Raw genomic sequence first — 15751 nt, forward strand, 5'->3', positions numbered from 1 at the left:
ATTAGCACTTTGGTTGTTGTAGAATATTGTCGATAGAATGTCACATGGAAACTGAAGTATTTCTAGTCATCTTCTCAAGTAGATAGCCTCTATGGCCGTCATAGGGAACCTTGTACTCCACCTCGGTAGTGGAGATAGCTATGGTTTCCTATTTACAACTGGACCAAGCAATGGGAGTTGTACCAAGGGTGAAGATATAACCACCATGGGAATGCCAGGTATTAGAATCTCTTGTTTAATCAGAATTTGTGTACCCTTGAAAATCAAATCACAAAGTATATGTTAGTTCATAAAGATATAACCACCATGGGAATGCCAGGTATTAGAATCTCTTGTTTAATCAGAATTTGTGTACCCTTGAAAATCAAATCACAAGTATATGTTAGTTCATAAAAATAGATACACCGAATATATCTCAACACACACATGTAAGCAATCCAATGTGATATTTTATGTGCATTGAAACACTGATCGAGCAAAGACACTGAGTAAGCTAAGCCTGGCTTAGTATGAATCAACCAAAGGAGTTTCCCTACCACATAGCTGTAAGTGTGCTAACCTTGGGGATCTTTCACTAGTTTCACAATAGAATCAAGAGACATGGCCATAGGCCGTGTCTTGCAATTTGGTCAACTAATTGAAATATTGATTGACTCTATGGTGCACACTGCACGCTATTTCACCAGGATGATTTTTAGGTCCAAATATCATTGGATATTGATAGCTTTGGAGGATGTCTGAAAAACTATATTTCGAATGCGGTATATGCACTATCAAATTTTGGTTCTACCTTTTGGATTAAGTAAAGCTCCTACAACTTTCTAGCAAATGATAAATTTTTTATTTCGTTCGTATCTTAGAAAGTGAACAGTCGTTTCTTTTAATTTCTCTTAATGATATACTCATTTATGGTAAGTCATCGGAGAAGTATGTGGACCACTTATGTATCATCTTGCATCCCTAAAGATGAGAGCAATTGTTTGCAAAACTATCCAAGTGTGAAGTGTGAATTTTTTCTCACGGGGCTTTTATATCTCGAACATGTCACCTTGATTGATGACATTCGTATTGATCTTGAAAAGATTTGAGTAGTGTTTCAAGCTTGATTACCTATTTTGAGGACCATAAGGCAAGCAGAATCTTTTTTGGGTTTTACTTGATTATTTTAGAAGTTCATTAAATACTATGCTCATATTTTTGCTCAAGATATTTGAAGTAAGAAAAAGCAAGTTAATCCACTAGTTGTTTGGACCAATGAGCTTAATCAATGTTTTAAAACAATGAAACGGTTGGTTACTATTGCATCAATGTTGTAGATTATTGATTCGAATAAATCTTTTGAGGTTCGCATGAATGCAAGTGATTATGCTATGTATGCTGTGTTGCATTTGAGAGCTGTAAGCTCACGAATGCTCAAACGCATTACATAACTCAAGTGGAGGAATTATTGGCGGTTATCCATGTGCTTAAAGTTTTGCATCATTATTTATAGGACGTGCCCGGTTCGTTATTTGGATGGACCACCATTTGCTAAAATACCTCTGTGATAAGCTTGATCTCCATGGCTATAAGGCGAGATAGGTAGAGCTTATACAGGAGTTTGACTTCAAGATTTGTTATTGAAAGGGTGTAACTAAGATGATTGCCGATGTTCGTAGTTGGATCCTTGAAGTTAATGCCTCAACATTTTTTTAAATCTCGACTTATTTCTATCTCTCTCTCAAAGGGCGTTGCCAAAATGATCCTCACTTTGATAGGATTTGGCAATTAGTCCAAGATGGACCTAGTACCCTAGGAAGCTTTGGTAGTCCAGATGCTTGAAAGTTGGCTATTAAGTGAAAGACATCAGAAAAGTATTCCATTTGTAATTGATTACTTTTTAAACAAGGCAAAGTGTGTGTGCCTAACAATCATGATATCTGCAAGAAAATTTTATTCGAGTGTCATGATGAGCCAAGTACAGGACACCTTGGCATACATTGGACTTTAGCCTTGGTTACTCGCTACTTCTATTGGCCGCACATAAAGACTTGGTTGAGTCTTACGTATGTGAATGCCCACAGTGTCAGTTTAATAAAAATTTTATGATGAGCCAAGTACAAGACACCTTGGCATACATTAGACTTTAGCCTTGGTTACTCGCTACTTTTATTGGCCGCACATAAAGACTTTGGTTGAGTCTTACGTATGTGAATGCCCACAGTGTCAATTTAATAAAGTTGAATGGCACAAACAAGTGGGGATGTTACATCCTTTACAAATTCCTAAGAACAAGTGGAGTAGCATTTCTATGGACTTTGTAGTAGGATTACCTGGTATGAATCGAGGTAATGGTGCAATTTGGGTTGTAGTTCACTGATCGATGATGGCTTGATTCATTCCCACACAAACAATTGTGAAAAGCCACGAGTTGGCTGGTCTATAGACTTTATGGTTTGTCCAATGAAATAGTTAGTGATTGAGACCCTAAATTCATTCGCCATTTCTGGCAGATGGTTTTCCAACAATTGGAAACTCAATTGTCTGTGTCATCCTTAGAGCATCCTGAGACTGATGGATAGATTGAAAGGACAAATTAGACTATGGAGGATATGTTGTGTGCATATGTCTATGTTAGGCAATTTGATTGGGGGTGCTATCTTCCTCAAATTGAGTTTGCTTATAATAGTGCTATACTGGCTATAGCTTGTTTATGTGTATGTACAGTTATGAGCAAAAACCACTAATTGCCATCAAGCTCAAGGGGGAAAAAATGCAGTCCATGGGCGACTTTTTGCACGATATGAGAGATGTTGATAATTGTTAGGAAAAGTACTAAAATGGCCTAGGATCGTGCCATGTCTTATGCTAACCAACATTGTACTCCTCGAGAGCTTTAGGAGGGCATGTGAGTTTACCTTAAAGTCCCTAAGTATTGTGATTCAATGACCATTGGCAAGTTCTGTAAGTTAACTTCGAGGTATTCTAGTCCTTTCGAGATAAACAAGAAGATAAGTAGTGTGTCCTACAAGCTTGATTTGCCTCTTGGAGATTTGAGTTCATCTTGGGCTCCATGTGAGTCATTTAAAAGAACAAGTGGGACAAGATGAATTGATAGTTCCAATTGAGGAAGTCTCGTGGTTCGAGAAGATTGCTTGATATGTTCCACTCGAACTCGAATTGGTTCTTGACCATAGGACTACATGGTCCCGTTAAGACTATTTATCTTGAATATTTGGTCAAGTGGAGGAACCACCGAGAGGTGCATGCTACTTGGAAGTTAGTAAGTAAATTGAAGAGTCGTTTTCTCCACTTTGTTCTTGAGGATATTGCTGAGGACAGCAATTATTTATAAGGAGGGAAGTGCTACATCCTTGGACATCCGATAGGCGCTAGTAGCATCGGTCAGAGTGGTCATGAAGTGGCTTAGTTTGAATGCACTAAAGGCACTTCAGGGTTAGGGCATCTGAATTCTATTTGTAGGACTCAAGGCCCTATTGTGCAGGGTGGATTCTAAGTGGGTGCTTCAATTGTCTTTAGGATTTCAAGAATGTGGGACTTTTCGCTTATATTTGTTAGAATTTACAGGTTTGTGTCTTTACTAGAAGTAATTTGTTATTGCTTAATGGTTGTGTCGCAGTGTGCAGTCTTTACTAGAACCCATTAGTGATTGCTTAATGGTTGTGTCTCAGTTTGCAGTCTGCCAGCGGAATATTGTGAATTTGGCCCTGACTTTGAAAAGTGCAAACCATGGTTAATGCAACATGCACAAGATATATACCCAGATCTGGCAAAAGGTAATTATTTCTCTTACATTGGTCTGCATGTACTTGTTTTTGTTTTTATAAAGAGTTGACAATGTACACTTCATTTTTCCTCCAGAGGAAGCATCCAAGGCTGCTGAGCAACTTGAATCATTGGACGTTTCTGGGGACAAAGCTACAAAAAGTGCAGGTATGATAGAGCTAGATAGGAAATGGCAGGGCTGTAGGATATTTGAATATCATACCAATAGGTAGTTCTCTGAGCCAAGGGCTCTTAACATACATGGTTGCTGAAGAGCTTATTTCATTTTCCTGCTATTTGAGTGCTTTTGATCAGTATCCGAGACCTGCTATTTTTCTGATTAGAGTGTCTCAGTCAGTTCAATCATTACAAGGTCTGAAGATCATATCTCTATCTTGTGAAACATTCCTATTGGGAGACAAGTCTAGGTAGCGACACAATCTGTGATTCACCTGCTCTTTTTTCAACGGCATGTGAGGCTGGATGGAGAAAGAATGGAGGATGACATACCAATTGGCTTGAGGGGCGGTGAAGCAAGGTGCTAGAAGCACACTTCTTGCTAATGATGCCGCAAGAACATGTGTGCACCCATTTGAAGGAAGGTGCCTCTGTTAGAAGTCATGTTCATCTCCTTGTTGTGAGCTCTACCCTGAATCGATGAGGGATGTCAGGAGCTGTGTCCAGTCGCAGTCATGGATGCTAGTTTGGTCCATTGCCAGTCAGTTTGTGGCTACTGTCTTTATTTTTGGGCCTGTACATGTTGTTTGGGCCCTGAACATATTTCTGTTCCAATATAAGGTTGTGTGCCTATTTTATAGGCAATCTATCATGTCTCCCACCGACAGTTCCTCACACCCCCAGTGCCCTCACTGCAACCACAGCATGTGCAAGGGCTTTCCAGTGTATCAGGTTCATCACCTTCACTTCAGTGCTCTCTTGTTCTGTTAGCACATTGCTTCTTCCTCCACCATTTAGACATTGTATCTTCCTCATTCACTGTATTCCTTCTTCCGCTGCCATATAGATATTGTATCATCATGCATGGTAGATTTCTGTATACTGATGCAGACACCTGTATTTACAGCCTATATGCACCTCATTGCCAGCCCTTGGAGATTATTGCCCAGCCTTTGCAACTTCCTCTATGACCTCTTCAGGACCGGATTTGCTTGGTCTACTGTATACCCCATGGAGTGAACTCCACTTTTCTTTGCTGGTAGCAGTGGCACATATACGTACCTACCAAAGGGCCACAAGTTGGATGGCACTAGATATCCCCTTTGGAAGTTAAAGGCATGTTGACCACTAAAATTTGTGAGAGTGCGCAACGGAAGAAGGAACTTGAACATTGAGGAAGAGAGAGACAATCTACAAGAGAAGAAGAAAAGAAACCTACACTAAACAAGGAACAAATGCTGAATACAGGAGGACTGATTAGTCCTTGCACACAGCCCACAGCATTAGCGAGGGCACCAGATCAGGCTGATGACGACGGCAGCACCGAAGATGGAGAAAGATGATGGTGTTGGAGTGTGCACCTACCAAAGAAGGAGGAAAGATGATAATGTGACTGATTGCCAAGTGGGAAATGGCTATAAATAGCCAAAAATCCCAAAAATTGGCCGACCTGAAATTTGGGGCCAAAAATATGTCCGACCAGCATTTAATGCTGGCAAAAATGCCAGAAATGCTGAGAAAAATCCTGGAAAGGGTGGACAATGTCCGGCAGGTGAGGCAGGCTAAAGAATGCAAAAACTGCCCCGGGAAATGCACATAAAATCCTGATTGGAGGAGAAAATGCACTGAAATGCAATAAACTGAGTGCTCTAGAACAAGCTACCTCCTCCGTCAAAACAAGTGATAGACAGGTCAGAGCTTCTAAAGTCGCCATCTGACTCAGATTGAGGCTCACAGGCAGGAGATGACAAGGCATGACAAGCACGACTGCTAACAAATGGCCAAAAATCTTCTGTAAAAGAGTACATTGTGGCATCCCATTCTATCCAATACTCATCTCTTCAACCATCAATGCCACAACAGCCAGCCATCTTCCATCAACTCCTCCAGCTGTCCACACCCCATCCAAGAGCTACTGCCCTGCTGCAACACCCGGTTGTCATCATTTTCAGGCTGCTGCCCTGCTGTGGTCTTCACCAGTTGCTGCAGAGGTCTCCCGCCCTGCTGGTAGCTGCATTTTGCTGCTACCAGCGTGCCCATGTTGTTACCCAAAGTTGAGTGCTGCCACCCAACCTTATGGGCATTAGCTGTCACCATCCTCAGAGGAACCACATTTGCTGCTCCCATACATTTTCATCTGTTTGTAGCCAGCCTGTTGTCATCATTATTTTGTCATCCTCCTAGTGTTTGTGGAGCTGCCATCTCAAACTGCTGTAAAGAAATGCTCTACCAGAGAAAACACAAAAACAATTGTATGACAAACACATAGATTGATAAAGAAACACAGTTAGGGTTAGGTTAATATAGAGACAATGAATAGATAAAAGATAATGAATGAATACTGAATAGAATACAATGGTCAATGCAGCGAACACAATATGTAGTGAAGAATATAGACCCTCGAGCTCTTGTATCTTGAGGATTGGGGTAAAGAGTATGAGCTGGAGATATTGTCATACTTTGACGAATCCCGAAGCACAGCAAGGCAGTCTCCAAGTGTGTTTGGCAATGGCAAATGCAATAGTAGGGTGCCAGATCAGTGAAATAGATGGGTAGAAACGGCAAATGCAGTAGAGAATGATGGCATGGTGGCCGGAGACAGCTGAAAACAACAAAACGCAGCTCTAGGAGGTCACTATCAAGTTGGGCGGCAATAGTTTGCACCAAATGCAGCACCACGTTGATGTGTACAGGTTGGGCGGTAGTAGTTGATTGTCATGAGGATGTGAAATTTTGATACTTTGCTTAGCATTTGATTAAGTTGTTAATCAAATGTGAAAATGTGAGTTGCACATGTGATGTGCAAGTTAGTTATTTCGCAATGACGAGCCAAGGACCGTGAGATGTGCAAGTTAGTTATTTCACAATGATGGGCCAAGGACCGTGAGATGTCAATGGGTGTCAAAGGCAAAATAAGTTAATCACATGTGGAAATGCGAGTTGCATATGTGATGTGCAAGTTAGTTATTTCACAATGATGGGCCATTGACCGTGAGATGCCAATGGGTCTGAAAGTCAAAAGTTGTAATTGGTTATATCTAATAGGTACCAGGTACTGGGTGTCAGATTTGGGCCTAGACCAATTTATTAGCCATTGATGTCATGAAATACTAGACATTAATTAATGTCGATCTAAGTGCTAATAATTGATCAAGGACACTTGGGAGACAAATTGGCCTAGCTAATTTAATAATTGATTGGTGGAATTTTTTTTGGGCACTAAAATAATTATTAAATTAATATTCAAAATTAATATAATAAGCTGAATAATGTTGAAAAATGGAATTAGAAGACTTTCACTTGCCAAAACTTACCCATCGAAGTGAGAAAAACGTTTTTGAGCCGAGGGGAGAAATAAAATGAAATGATACATTAACGTTTGTAAAAGGCCAAAATGACCGATGAGACCATGAGTTACAAACATGTGTGTCATGGTACATTTGTTTGAGCAAAATATGTAGCAAAAAGAAAATGAGAAAGAAATTGACTAAAGCTATGTATAACACGTAGAACTCTATCTAGTAATAATGAGCTCATGATGGTATAATCTCATGTGGATATGGAGGGCCCTCTAGTCTGTGTGATAATCTCTTGTATCCGCCTATGAAGGTGTTGTAAGCATTTGTGTCAAGGCTTAGGACGTCTAGATCGGCTTAATTGAATGGCTCGATCAATCAATACTCTGTGTCTGTGTGGATTGTGAGAGAGTCTCTTATGTGAACCAGGGTTGTAACATATATTGAGGTCTCGAGTTTGCCTCGCAAAGAAATCTGTGAGGTGCCTCTGTGAAGGGCCTTGGCGTCCTAGAGCAACTATAGCCTTGAGGAGCATGTCATGAAGCCATCGTATCTCAAGGAGAGAGAAAGAGGCTAAGGCATTGCTAGTTGGTAAAATCCATGACTTTGGATAGTGGTCCAAATGCATCTCTAAATAGATAGTGGAAACGACCACGGACCTCATAATAAGTTGGGCAACAGCAAATATAATACTCCTTTGTCTTTGGCTCTAACTGGCATATCTGGCATATGCACTCCTTTGGTGGGACGAATTTGTATCTACCAGTCTCAATCTCTAATCGATGCTAGGAGGTGCACAATTGACCAATAGTACATCTCATTCCATGTGAAAGGTGGTTGTCCATGTATCTTGGGTGAAGAATAAATCCATCATATGTAGTATGAAGAAAATGCTTATGATAAAAAGCCATCTTTGTCTTCAACTCCTGCACTGGGATCAACCATGTTTGCATGCACACTTCTGTCTTGAGAAAATGGAAGAAATCAGCAATTGCTCTGTTTAGACAGCCATGAAAGCTACCTCCATTGATGAAACATCCCGACTATGATGTTGGCTAGCCAAAACAACCCTCAAACTACTGTCACCTATTGCTGTAGTCTCTTTTGGATATCTTACCAACTCTTGGAGGGTTTCATGCTAACTGGAAATGGTTTGTCAAGTGTAATGGTGACCTTTTTTTCTCTCTCTTAATCCTTGTAGATGGCTAGAATGACCCTCTCTCTCTTCAACATTCTCTCTCATGAGGCATCCTCCAACCATCTCTCAAGTTATCTTAGCAAAACCTAGCCATTTGAGTCATCATAGGTGGCCATTTTGGTTAATCTCTGCTTAAACCCTAATTTACAATAGAAATTAGGGTTTGACAGCTGCCTCAAATGCGTGCTCAAAATTGAGGGCCTAGGACTTGAATTCGAGTAGTTGAAATTAAAAAATTTCGGAGAGATTTAAGAGGCTAGTGGGCCAATATTAAATTTGGGACTAAATTTGTTTCACAAGATAGGGTGAAGGCCAGTCCCCAAGCAAACCAAGGAGCAAATTGGTTTGAAGGTTTGGTGGTCATTTATGACAAAAAGAGACACTTAGATTAGTGGAGAAGATTAGTGAATCTCATTTGTACTCCATCCTTTTGTAATTGAAGATAAAGAAATACTGCAAAGGCCGCTAGTTTTGGGACTAGCAAGCCGGTCCATTGTCCAAGATTAATGTGGTAAAGTGTACATTTCAGTTTATGTGATTTATTTACTACTTGTAATTATTGTTAAATTAGGTTATTACTACCCTCTTTGAGGAGGAAGGTTGGTTTCATGGTTCCGTTGCTGGGATATCATTAAATCCCTTGACTTGGTGAGCTTGAGGCACGTGATTGGAGGTTAGGGTCTCTTGTGCCGAAATTGTATTCAGTGAGCAATTACACAAGGATGCCTTCAGATAGTGAGATGGGATCAAGTAGGGGTGATGTCTTTTGATCTGAAAAATTCACAAAGTGCTTGGGAAAAAGCAATGCCTAATCTTGGAGAAGGCATTGAGCACGGGCAACAAGTTGATAATGTTGATTTAGACCAAAATGTGGGTCCTTCTAGGCCTTTAGAAGTTGCTGACTTGCAAGAGGGAGAGGAATTTGATGATTAGTTTAAAGGTAAGTTGAGGATAGCAGCTGAAATACTTATGCAAGTGTCAAAAGATCCTTGATTTATGCACTTTTTGTATCCCTTAAAATAGGGAAGCAAAGGCGAGAATAGGAAATCATTTTCAAAGAGCTTTGGGATAGCAAAATGCATTGAAGGAAGAGCCAATATATTCCAAATGTGGATAGTGAGTATAAGCAAATGATGCCAGCGGGGTAATTGATGCACATGCAAGGCCAACTTGGAAGTATCAATCCAATGTTTTTTGGATAGTAAGCCATGTATGCTAATGTGGGTTACCCAGAGTACTTTGGTGGTGGTTCAGCTCTCTAAGCAATGGCTAGTAATGCTTTAGCCATGGGAATCCAAGGATTAAATGTATTTGGTATGTAGCCACCTATGTTGGTATGCCAGGCCCAATGTGTCAAGGTATGGAAAGTGGAATGAAAAACCCAGTACATAGCGATGTTGGCATGATGCTGGGGCACAACGTAGCAAGTTTGGCAATGCTTATATGCAGCCCACTGTGTTTAGGCTCACAGTATTAATGCTAGTCATGTGCAACACGACTAGTCACAATCTAATAAAAATCAAAACAATTTTCAATACAAAGACACAAGTAGAAAGAGAAATCTGTATTATAGTTTGAAGGAAACAAAGGAGTAGCAGATAGCACAAGTAGAAATTGCACTCTGATGCAGAGCTCGAACCTCTCGACCACCCTCAAGCTGATCTCATGTACACGAAAAGAATTGCAATCTTACTCTCAATCTCACTTTCGCTCACAATTTAATCGCAATCACATTCACAGACTCAATCTTGGATTTTTGGAAGAAGAAGATGATGGAGATGACAATTCATTTAGCTTCTCTATCAAAACCTGTCTAGACTTTACAGTCTGCATTTACAGCAGCTGATTACTCACAGAGGCTGCCTGTTAGTGATTGGGATCTGTTCAGAGTATGACACTCTCTAGTTCATATTTGCCTTGATCAACTCTAAGACAGAGGTTCAAGGTTATTGTACTCACTTTGCATAGCATGTATTTTGCATTCTTTCTCTATCATTTCGAGTTACTCTTCACCTTTGAGTTCTATTGTTTATCATTCTGTTTTAATGTACAGTGTGTTTATCTTCTTTTCTCGAGTATTTCTTTACAATAAGCTCAAGTGCAAATCAGATCATGGCATTGATTACTACAAAACAAGGCTTGTCACCAAAGGGTATGCCCTAGTAGCATGGAATTGACTAGCATCAATCCAAGTATATTGGGCAGTGACTTCAGCCTTTTAGATGGAGAATTGTAAGCCCATCTCTACACCTATTGAGATAGTGCATAGGTTCACACTTGAGGATATAGGAGAAACAAGTGATGCCTCTCTTTGTCAGTAGCCTGTTGGATGCTTATTGTGTTCATGCAATATACTACTGGATATTTAGTTTGGTGTCTCCTAGTTAGCACATTTTATGTATAGCCCGAGCACAAAGTGTTGGCAAGCAACCAAACTATCTTTTGTTATACAAAAGGTACGGAGACATTGGGACTTGTCACTCATCTATGCTCAAGGGTCTTGTATGAACTTGGGTGCTTTTACAAATAGTGATTGGATTGGATGTTCCTACAATAGAGTGTCGTTGAGTGGGAATTGTTCATGCTTGAAATTCATGTATTTCTTTGTTCAGCAAGAAATACTCTGTGGTGGCTACCTTAGTTCTGAAGCTGAGTTTATGGCAGCTTTTACAACTGTATTGGAATGTATATGGCTCAAGCACCTCTTGGTTGATCTACATGCGTGACAAGTCATCCACTCCTATCTACACTGACAACTAGAGCACTATGGTAGTTATGAGGAATCTAGTGTTTCATGCTTGTACAAAGCACATTGAGGTTTATTATCATTATGCCAGGGAAAGGCTCCATGCTAGAGTGATCGACTTGGTTTATGCCCCTACATAGGACAACATGGCAGTGTGTTTACAAAGGCTCTTCTAGGAGAAAAGTTTGAAGTCTTTTACCAAGCTTTAGGCTTATTGCCATTCGGGGATTAATCTGCCATAGGCTTTATATGTTACCATCATTCACTCCAGGGGGTTTGTTACACTTCTCAAGTTCCTAACTTCCTCCTAGTTGTTTTGTTGTGAAAGGTCTCTTACATACTAGAACTTTTATATTCGTGTTGGCAAGGGTTTTTTCCTAGTGTGACCACCCTCTTGGCAGTAGTACTTACAATGCTTTAGAGATAGTGTACTTGCACTTCCACTCATTTTTAGTGATAATGTTCTAGTACACACACACTTTTTCGTAAAAACACACGCACACACACACACACACACACACACACACACACACTCTCTCTCTCTCTCTCTCTCTCTCTCTCTCTCTCTTTTTCGTAAAAGGTAATTGTATTAATTACGAAAAAAAGGTACAAGTTTGCATGATTACAAGATACATGATGGCTCTACCCCATCATGTGTACACACTGACTCTCTACAAGAACCAGAGAACCAAAGAGTTACAAAGTCATGGCAAAGACACAGAGGAAATTGCCATATGCCAGGGACGTAAGTCCTCCCGAGGGAGCATGTCAGAGTGCCGGAGAAGATCTATCCACCAATACAAGAGACCTTTAAGCCGCGCAATATGCCGCTGAACATTAAAGGCGGAATCAAAAAGAAAAGCATTCCGAATGGTCCAGTTATGCCAACAGCCCCAATATCGAAGAAAGTGAAACAAGATCTTCATATGAGGCTGTGTCGATGTGGGATATTTGGGCCGCGCAAAAACCCAATCAAACGGGCGTAGCGAGAAACCAACCACTGCTCGCCAAACGGCCAACAAGAATGACCAGATTTTCTGAGAGATGGGGCAAGAAATAAAATGATGATGGGCAGATTTCACAGTGGTGGTGCAAAAGAAACAGTTGCCGTTGAAGATTCGACGCTTGGAAAGGGCTGAAGCAAGCGGAAGACCACCAATCATCACCCTCCAAAGAAAGGCCTTATATTTGAAGGGTGTCTTGTTCAACCAGCCCTCCATCATAGTTACCCTCCACCATGACCTGGATTTATGCAATCCCCATAGAGTATTAGCTTTAGTAACCAGCCATTGATGATATTTAATCAGAAGATGATACATCTGGTTAGCTGAAGCCTTTTCTAAATTCAGCCGGCCTGCAAAGTCCCAGTCCTGCCAGGGACGATCCGTAGCAAGGGCAGGAAAGGGTTGTCTACTCTGGAGCACCATCAAAAGCTGTTCCCATAAATACCTGTATCCACGAGGGATCCTAAAAAGCCTCCTGGTTGTACGAAACGATATCAACACATTGCGACTGGCAAGGGTGGCATCCGCTACCGAAGTTAAGCCCAAACGTGCCATGCGGTTGAATTTTGGTCGAAGCTCATGTTTACCTTCCCACGAAATTAACCGCGAGACTGCCAACAGTTCCAATTGAAAAGAATTAGTAGCTAAGCGATCCTCTGCTAGATGCCACTGCGCCTTCCGGAGGACCTGTCTCCAGGAACACACCACCAAATGGGCAAGCAGAGATGAAGAAGAACTGGAGAATCGAGAATCGGCATTAAGAACATGCCACCAAGAACTCCGGATTTGAGTATTACCATGGAGAAGCCCGTGATCCTCAATAAAATAACGGGCTATAACGACCCATGGATGATGATCCGAGCACATGGCGCGAAAAAGAGACCAACGGAGTGCCAGCATATGAGTTTGGGCATCTAAAATAGCCCCTCCACCCATGCGTTTGGGGGTGCACGCATGCGACCAAGAAATCCAGGAAATGCCTGCATGCAAAGAATCCTTCTTCCATAACATGAAACGAATAGACCGAGTGAGAGCATTCAGTGTAGTAGTAGTCCAGGGCAGCAATGGCAAGAAATATGTGAGCATTGGCAACATAATTGTCTGGGCTACTTTGAGGCGAACAGGGAAGGGGGAGGCCTGAGACTTCCAATACATAAACTTAGCCGCCAGTTTTTGTGAAATCCACTGTAGTAGTTGCTTTGGGGGAACATCAACACCCAAAGGGTACCCAAGATGCCTGACAATGGAGCCACGGGGAAAAACCATTCCCTGCCAGTCCAATGACTGCAAATCCGACTCCGTGCAGCTGAGAATGGCTGATTTCAAAGCGTTGATGCGAAGACCGGAAGCCTGACCAAAGAGAGCCCAAACATCTAATGCTTTGCGAAGGTTATCCTTGTCTGCACGTAGAATCATAAAGCTGTCATCAGCCAAGGATTGACTAATGAAGTGCTGTCCAGAGGGAAGTGACAATCCAGCCAACTGAGAAGAAGCTGCCATGTGAGATAACATCGAAAGAACTGGATGAGTCACAAGGGCAAAGAAGAGGGGACTCAAAGGACACCCCTGTCTGATAGAGCGGGCAAGGACAATTGGCTTGGTAACGCCTCCATTCAGCATGACGTGTGAAGATGCTGCATCACTGATAGTGTAGATCAGACGAGACATCCGAGCACCAAAGCCCATAGTAGTCATAAGCTCTGCAATGAAAGACCAGTCCAGATAATCAAAAGCCTTTTCCAGGTCCAATTGAACCAGTACGACCTCCTGATTAGAATGCCTTGCATAATCAATCGCCAGTTGCGCATTGAATACATTGTGCAAAATGTTTCTGCCCTTAATGAAACCATATTGGAGAGGATGCACAATGGCAGGAAGATGCTTATGGAGCCGGTTCGCCATTACTTTGGAAAAGATTTTATACATAGAACCCATCAAAGAAATTGGACGCCACTGTTTCAACATGGACGGCGAAGGAACTTTTGGAAGCAGTTTAATAAGACCTTTCCATGAGGACGGCATGATCCCCGTTTCCCACACCTGCTGAAACAAAGCCATCAATGGTTTCGCGAGCTGGGTGGCAAAAAACTCAAAGAACTCATTGGTGAGGCCATCCCAGCCAGGACTTTTATCCTTGGGCAAGTGTAACAGAACGTCCATAACCTCCGCCTCACAAATATCTGCCTCCAGAGTAGATTGCATGTCCTGCGCAACCTGATTGCGGACCAGATCATAAAAGACTGAACGAACATGAGCAATTTGGCCTGAAGGAGGACAAGTGGAACCAAGAAGGTCGAGAAAATAATTCCTACACATATTCACAATAGTCTACAGATCAAGGACCATTTGCCCGTCTGCATCGTGGAGTCTAGTCATATTCTCGCGAGCAGGAGAGGCATGGAGAGCTCGAAAGAACTTATGAGTCTGACAAGCACTATCTTGTAAAGTCTCCGTCAGATGTTGCAATTTGACCTGTTGATAAGATTTTAACTGAAACTCTTTCTAAGATCAGTCAGACGCATTGCCAGTGACTGCAGAAATACATCATCTGGAGAGTCCACCAGCAAAGAACGAATCAAAGCCAGGAGGTCCTCCGCTGCATGTTGACGCCGCCGAGAAAGAGAGGCATGATGAATCCCATACTGCCGAGCAACCCGCTGCACATTAGAGAGCAATCTTTAAAACGAAGCAGTGCCCTGAGATGAGAAATCCAATAGGAATCGATCAATCAATTGCTGCATATAGCCTTGAAAGGTTGCATGTTTCAAATAAGATGAGTTAAAACGCAAAGGGAGTCTATCCAAAATTTGCTTGAAAGGTGCAATGGGTTGTGCAAGGAGCTCAAGCTGGAGAGGGAAATGGTCTGACAAGGCATATTGTTGCAACACTTTCATTTCGAGCATCTCAGGAAGGAAATCATCATTCTGCATGATGTAAATGCGGTCTAACCGCGACCATGTTGTAGCATACTGGGCAGAATGGAAAGTAAACCCCGTAGAAGGGTGCAGCCAAGACCAGAGATCTTGCTTAAGAACGGCAAGAGCCAACTCCTGCCATATACGACGTTCCAGCGCATCCATTACCGAATGCTCTGATGTGGACTGTGAAGAATCAACACACATATTGAAATCCCCCATAAAAAAACCCCGTCTGCCAAGAGACAAGGAAGTCTGCAAAGTATGCCAAAGCTCCCGGCGAGATAAAGGATCATTCGGAGCATAGAGGCCAAGTAACCATAAGATCTCTCCTTCGAATAAAACTTCAATGACCACAAAGCGGCCATGCACATCATTCTTAATAAGAATCGGCTGATATTTTTCATGTACAATCATAATCACCCCAGAATACTGCCTGGCATGTGTCCCTGCATAGAACAAATGAAAGCCATGGCAATCCACAACTTTTCCTGCTTCACCGTGACTCTTGTGCTCAACAGCACACAAGACATCCCACTGATTCTCATGCAATACAGTCCACATGGCATGTTGCTTGTGGCGAGAACAAATCCCTCGCACATTCCACGTGGCGATCTTCATGTGTATTCAAAAGAAAATCAAGTACGAGG

At 41.8% G+C, this 15751-nt stretch overlaps 1 protein-coding gene across 1 annotated transcript in view; it reads left to right on the forward strand.

The window, feature by feature from the left end:
• Positions 1–15751, forward strand: part of LOC148041977 (Translation initiation factor SUI1 family protein) — a 40744-nt gene that overhangs the window by 12393 nt on the left and 12600 nt on the right. The window contains exons 2-3 of the mRNA XM_087684628.1: positions 3672–3776; positions 3862–3933. Of these exons, the coding sequence (XP_087540754.1) occupies positions 3672–3776; positions 3862–3933 (177 nt within the window). The remainder of the gene's footprint in view (positions 1–3671; positions 3777–3861; positions 3934–15751) is intronic.

The sequence above is a fragment of the Lygodium microphyllum genome, chromosome 1 (assembly GCF_053477565.2).
Source record: "Lygodium microphyllum isolate KBCC chromosome 1, Lygodium_microphyllum_v1.1.10, whole genome shotgun sequence".
NCBI classification, from domain to species: Eukaryota; Viridiplantae; Streptophyta; class Polypodiopsida; order Schizaeales; family Lygodiaceae; genus Lygodium; species Lygodium microphyllum.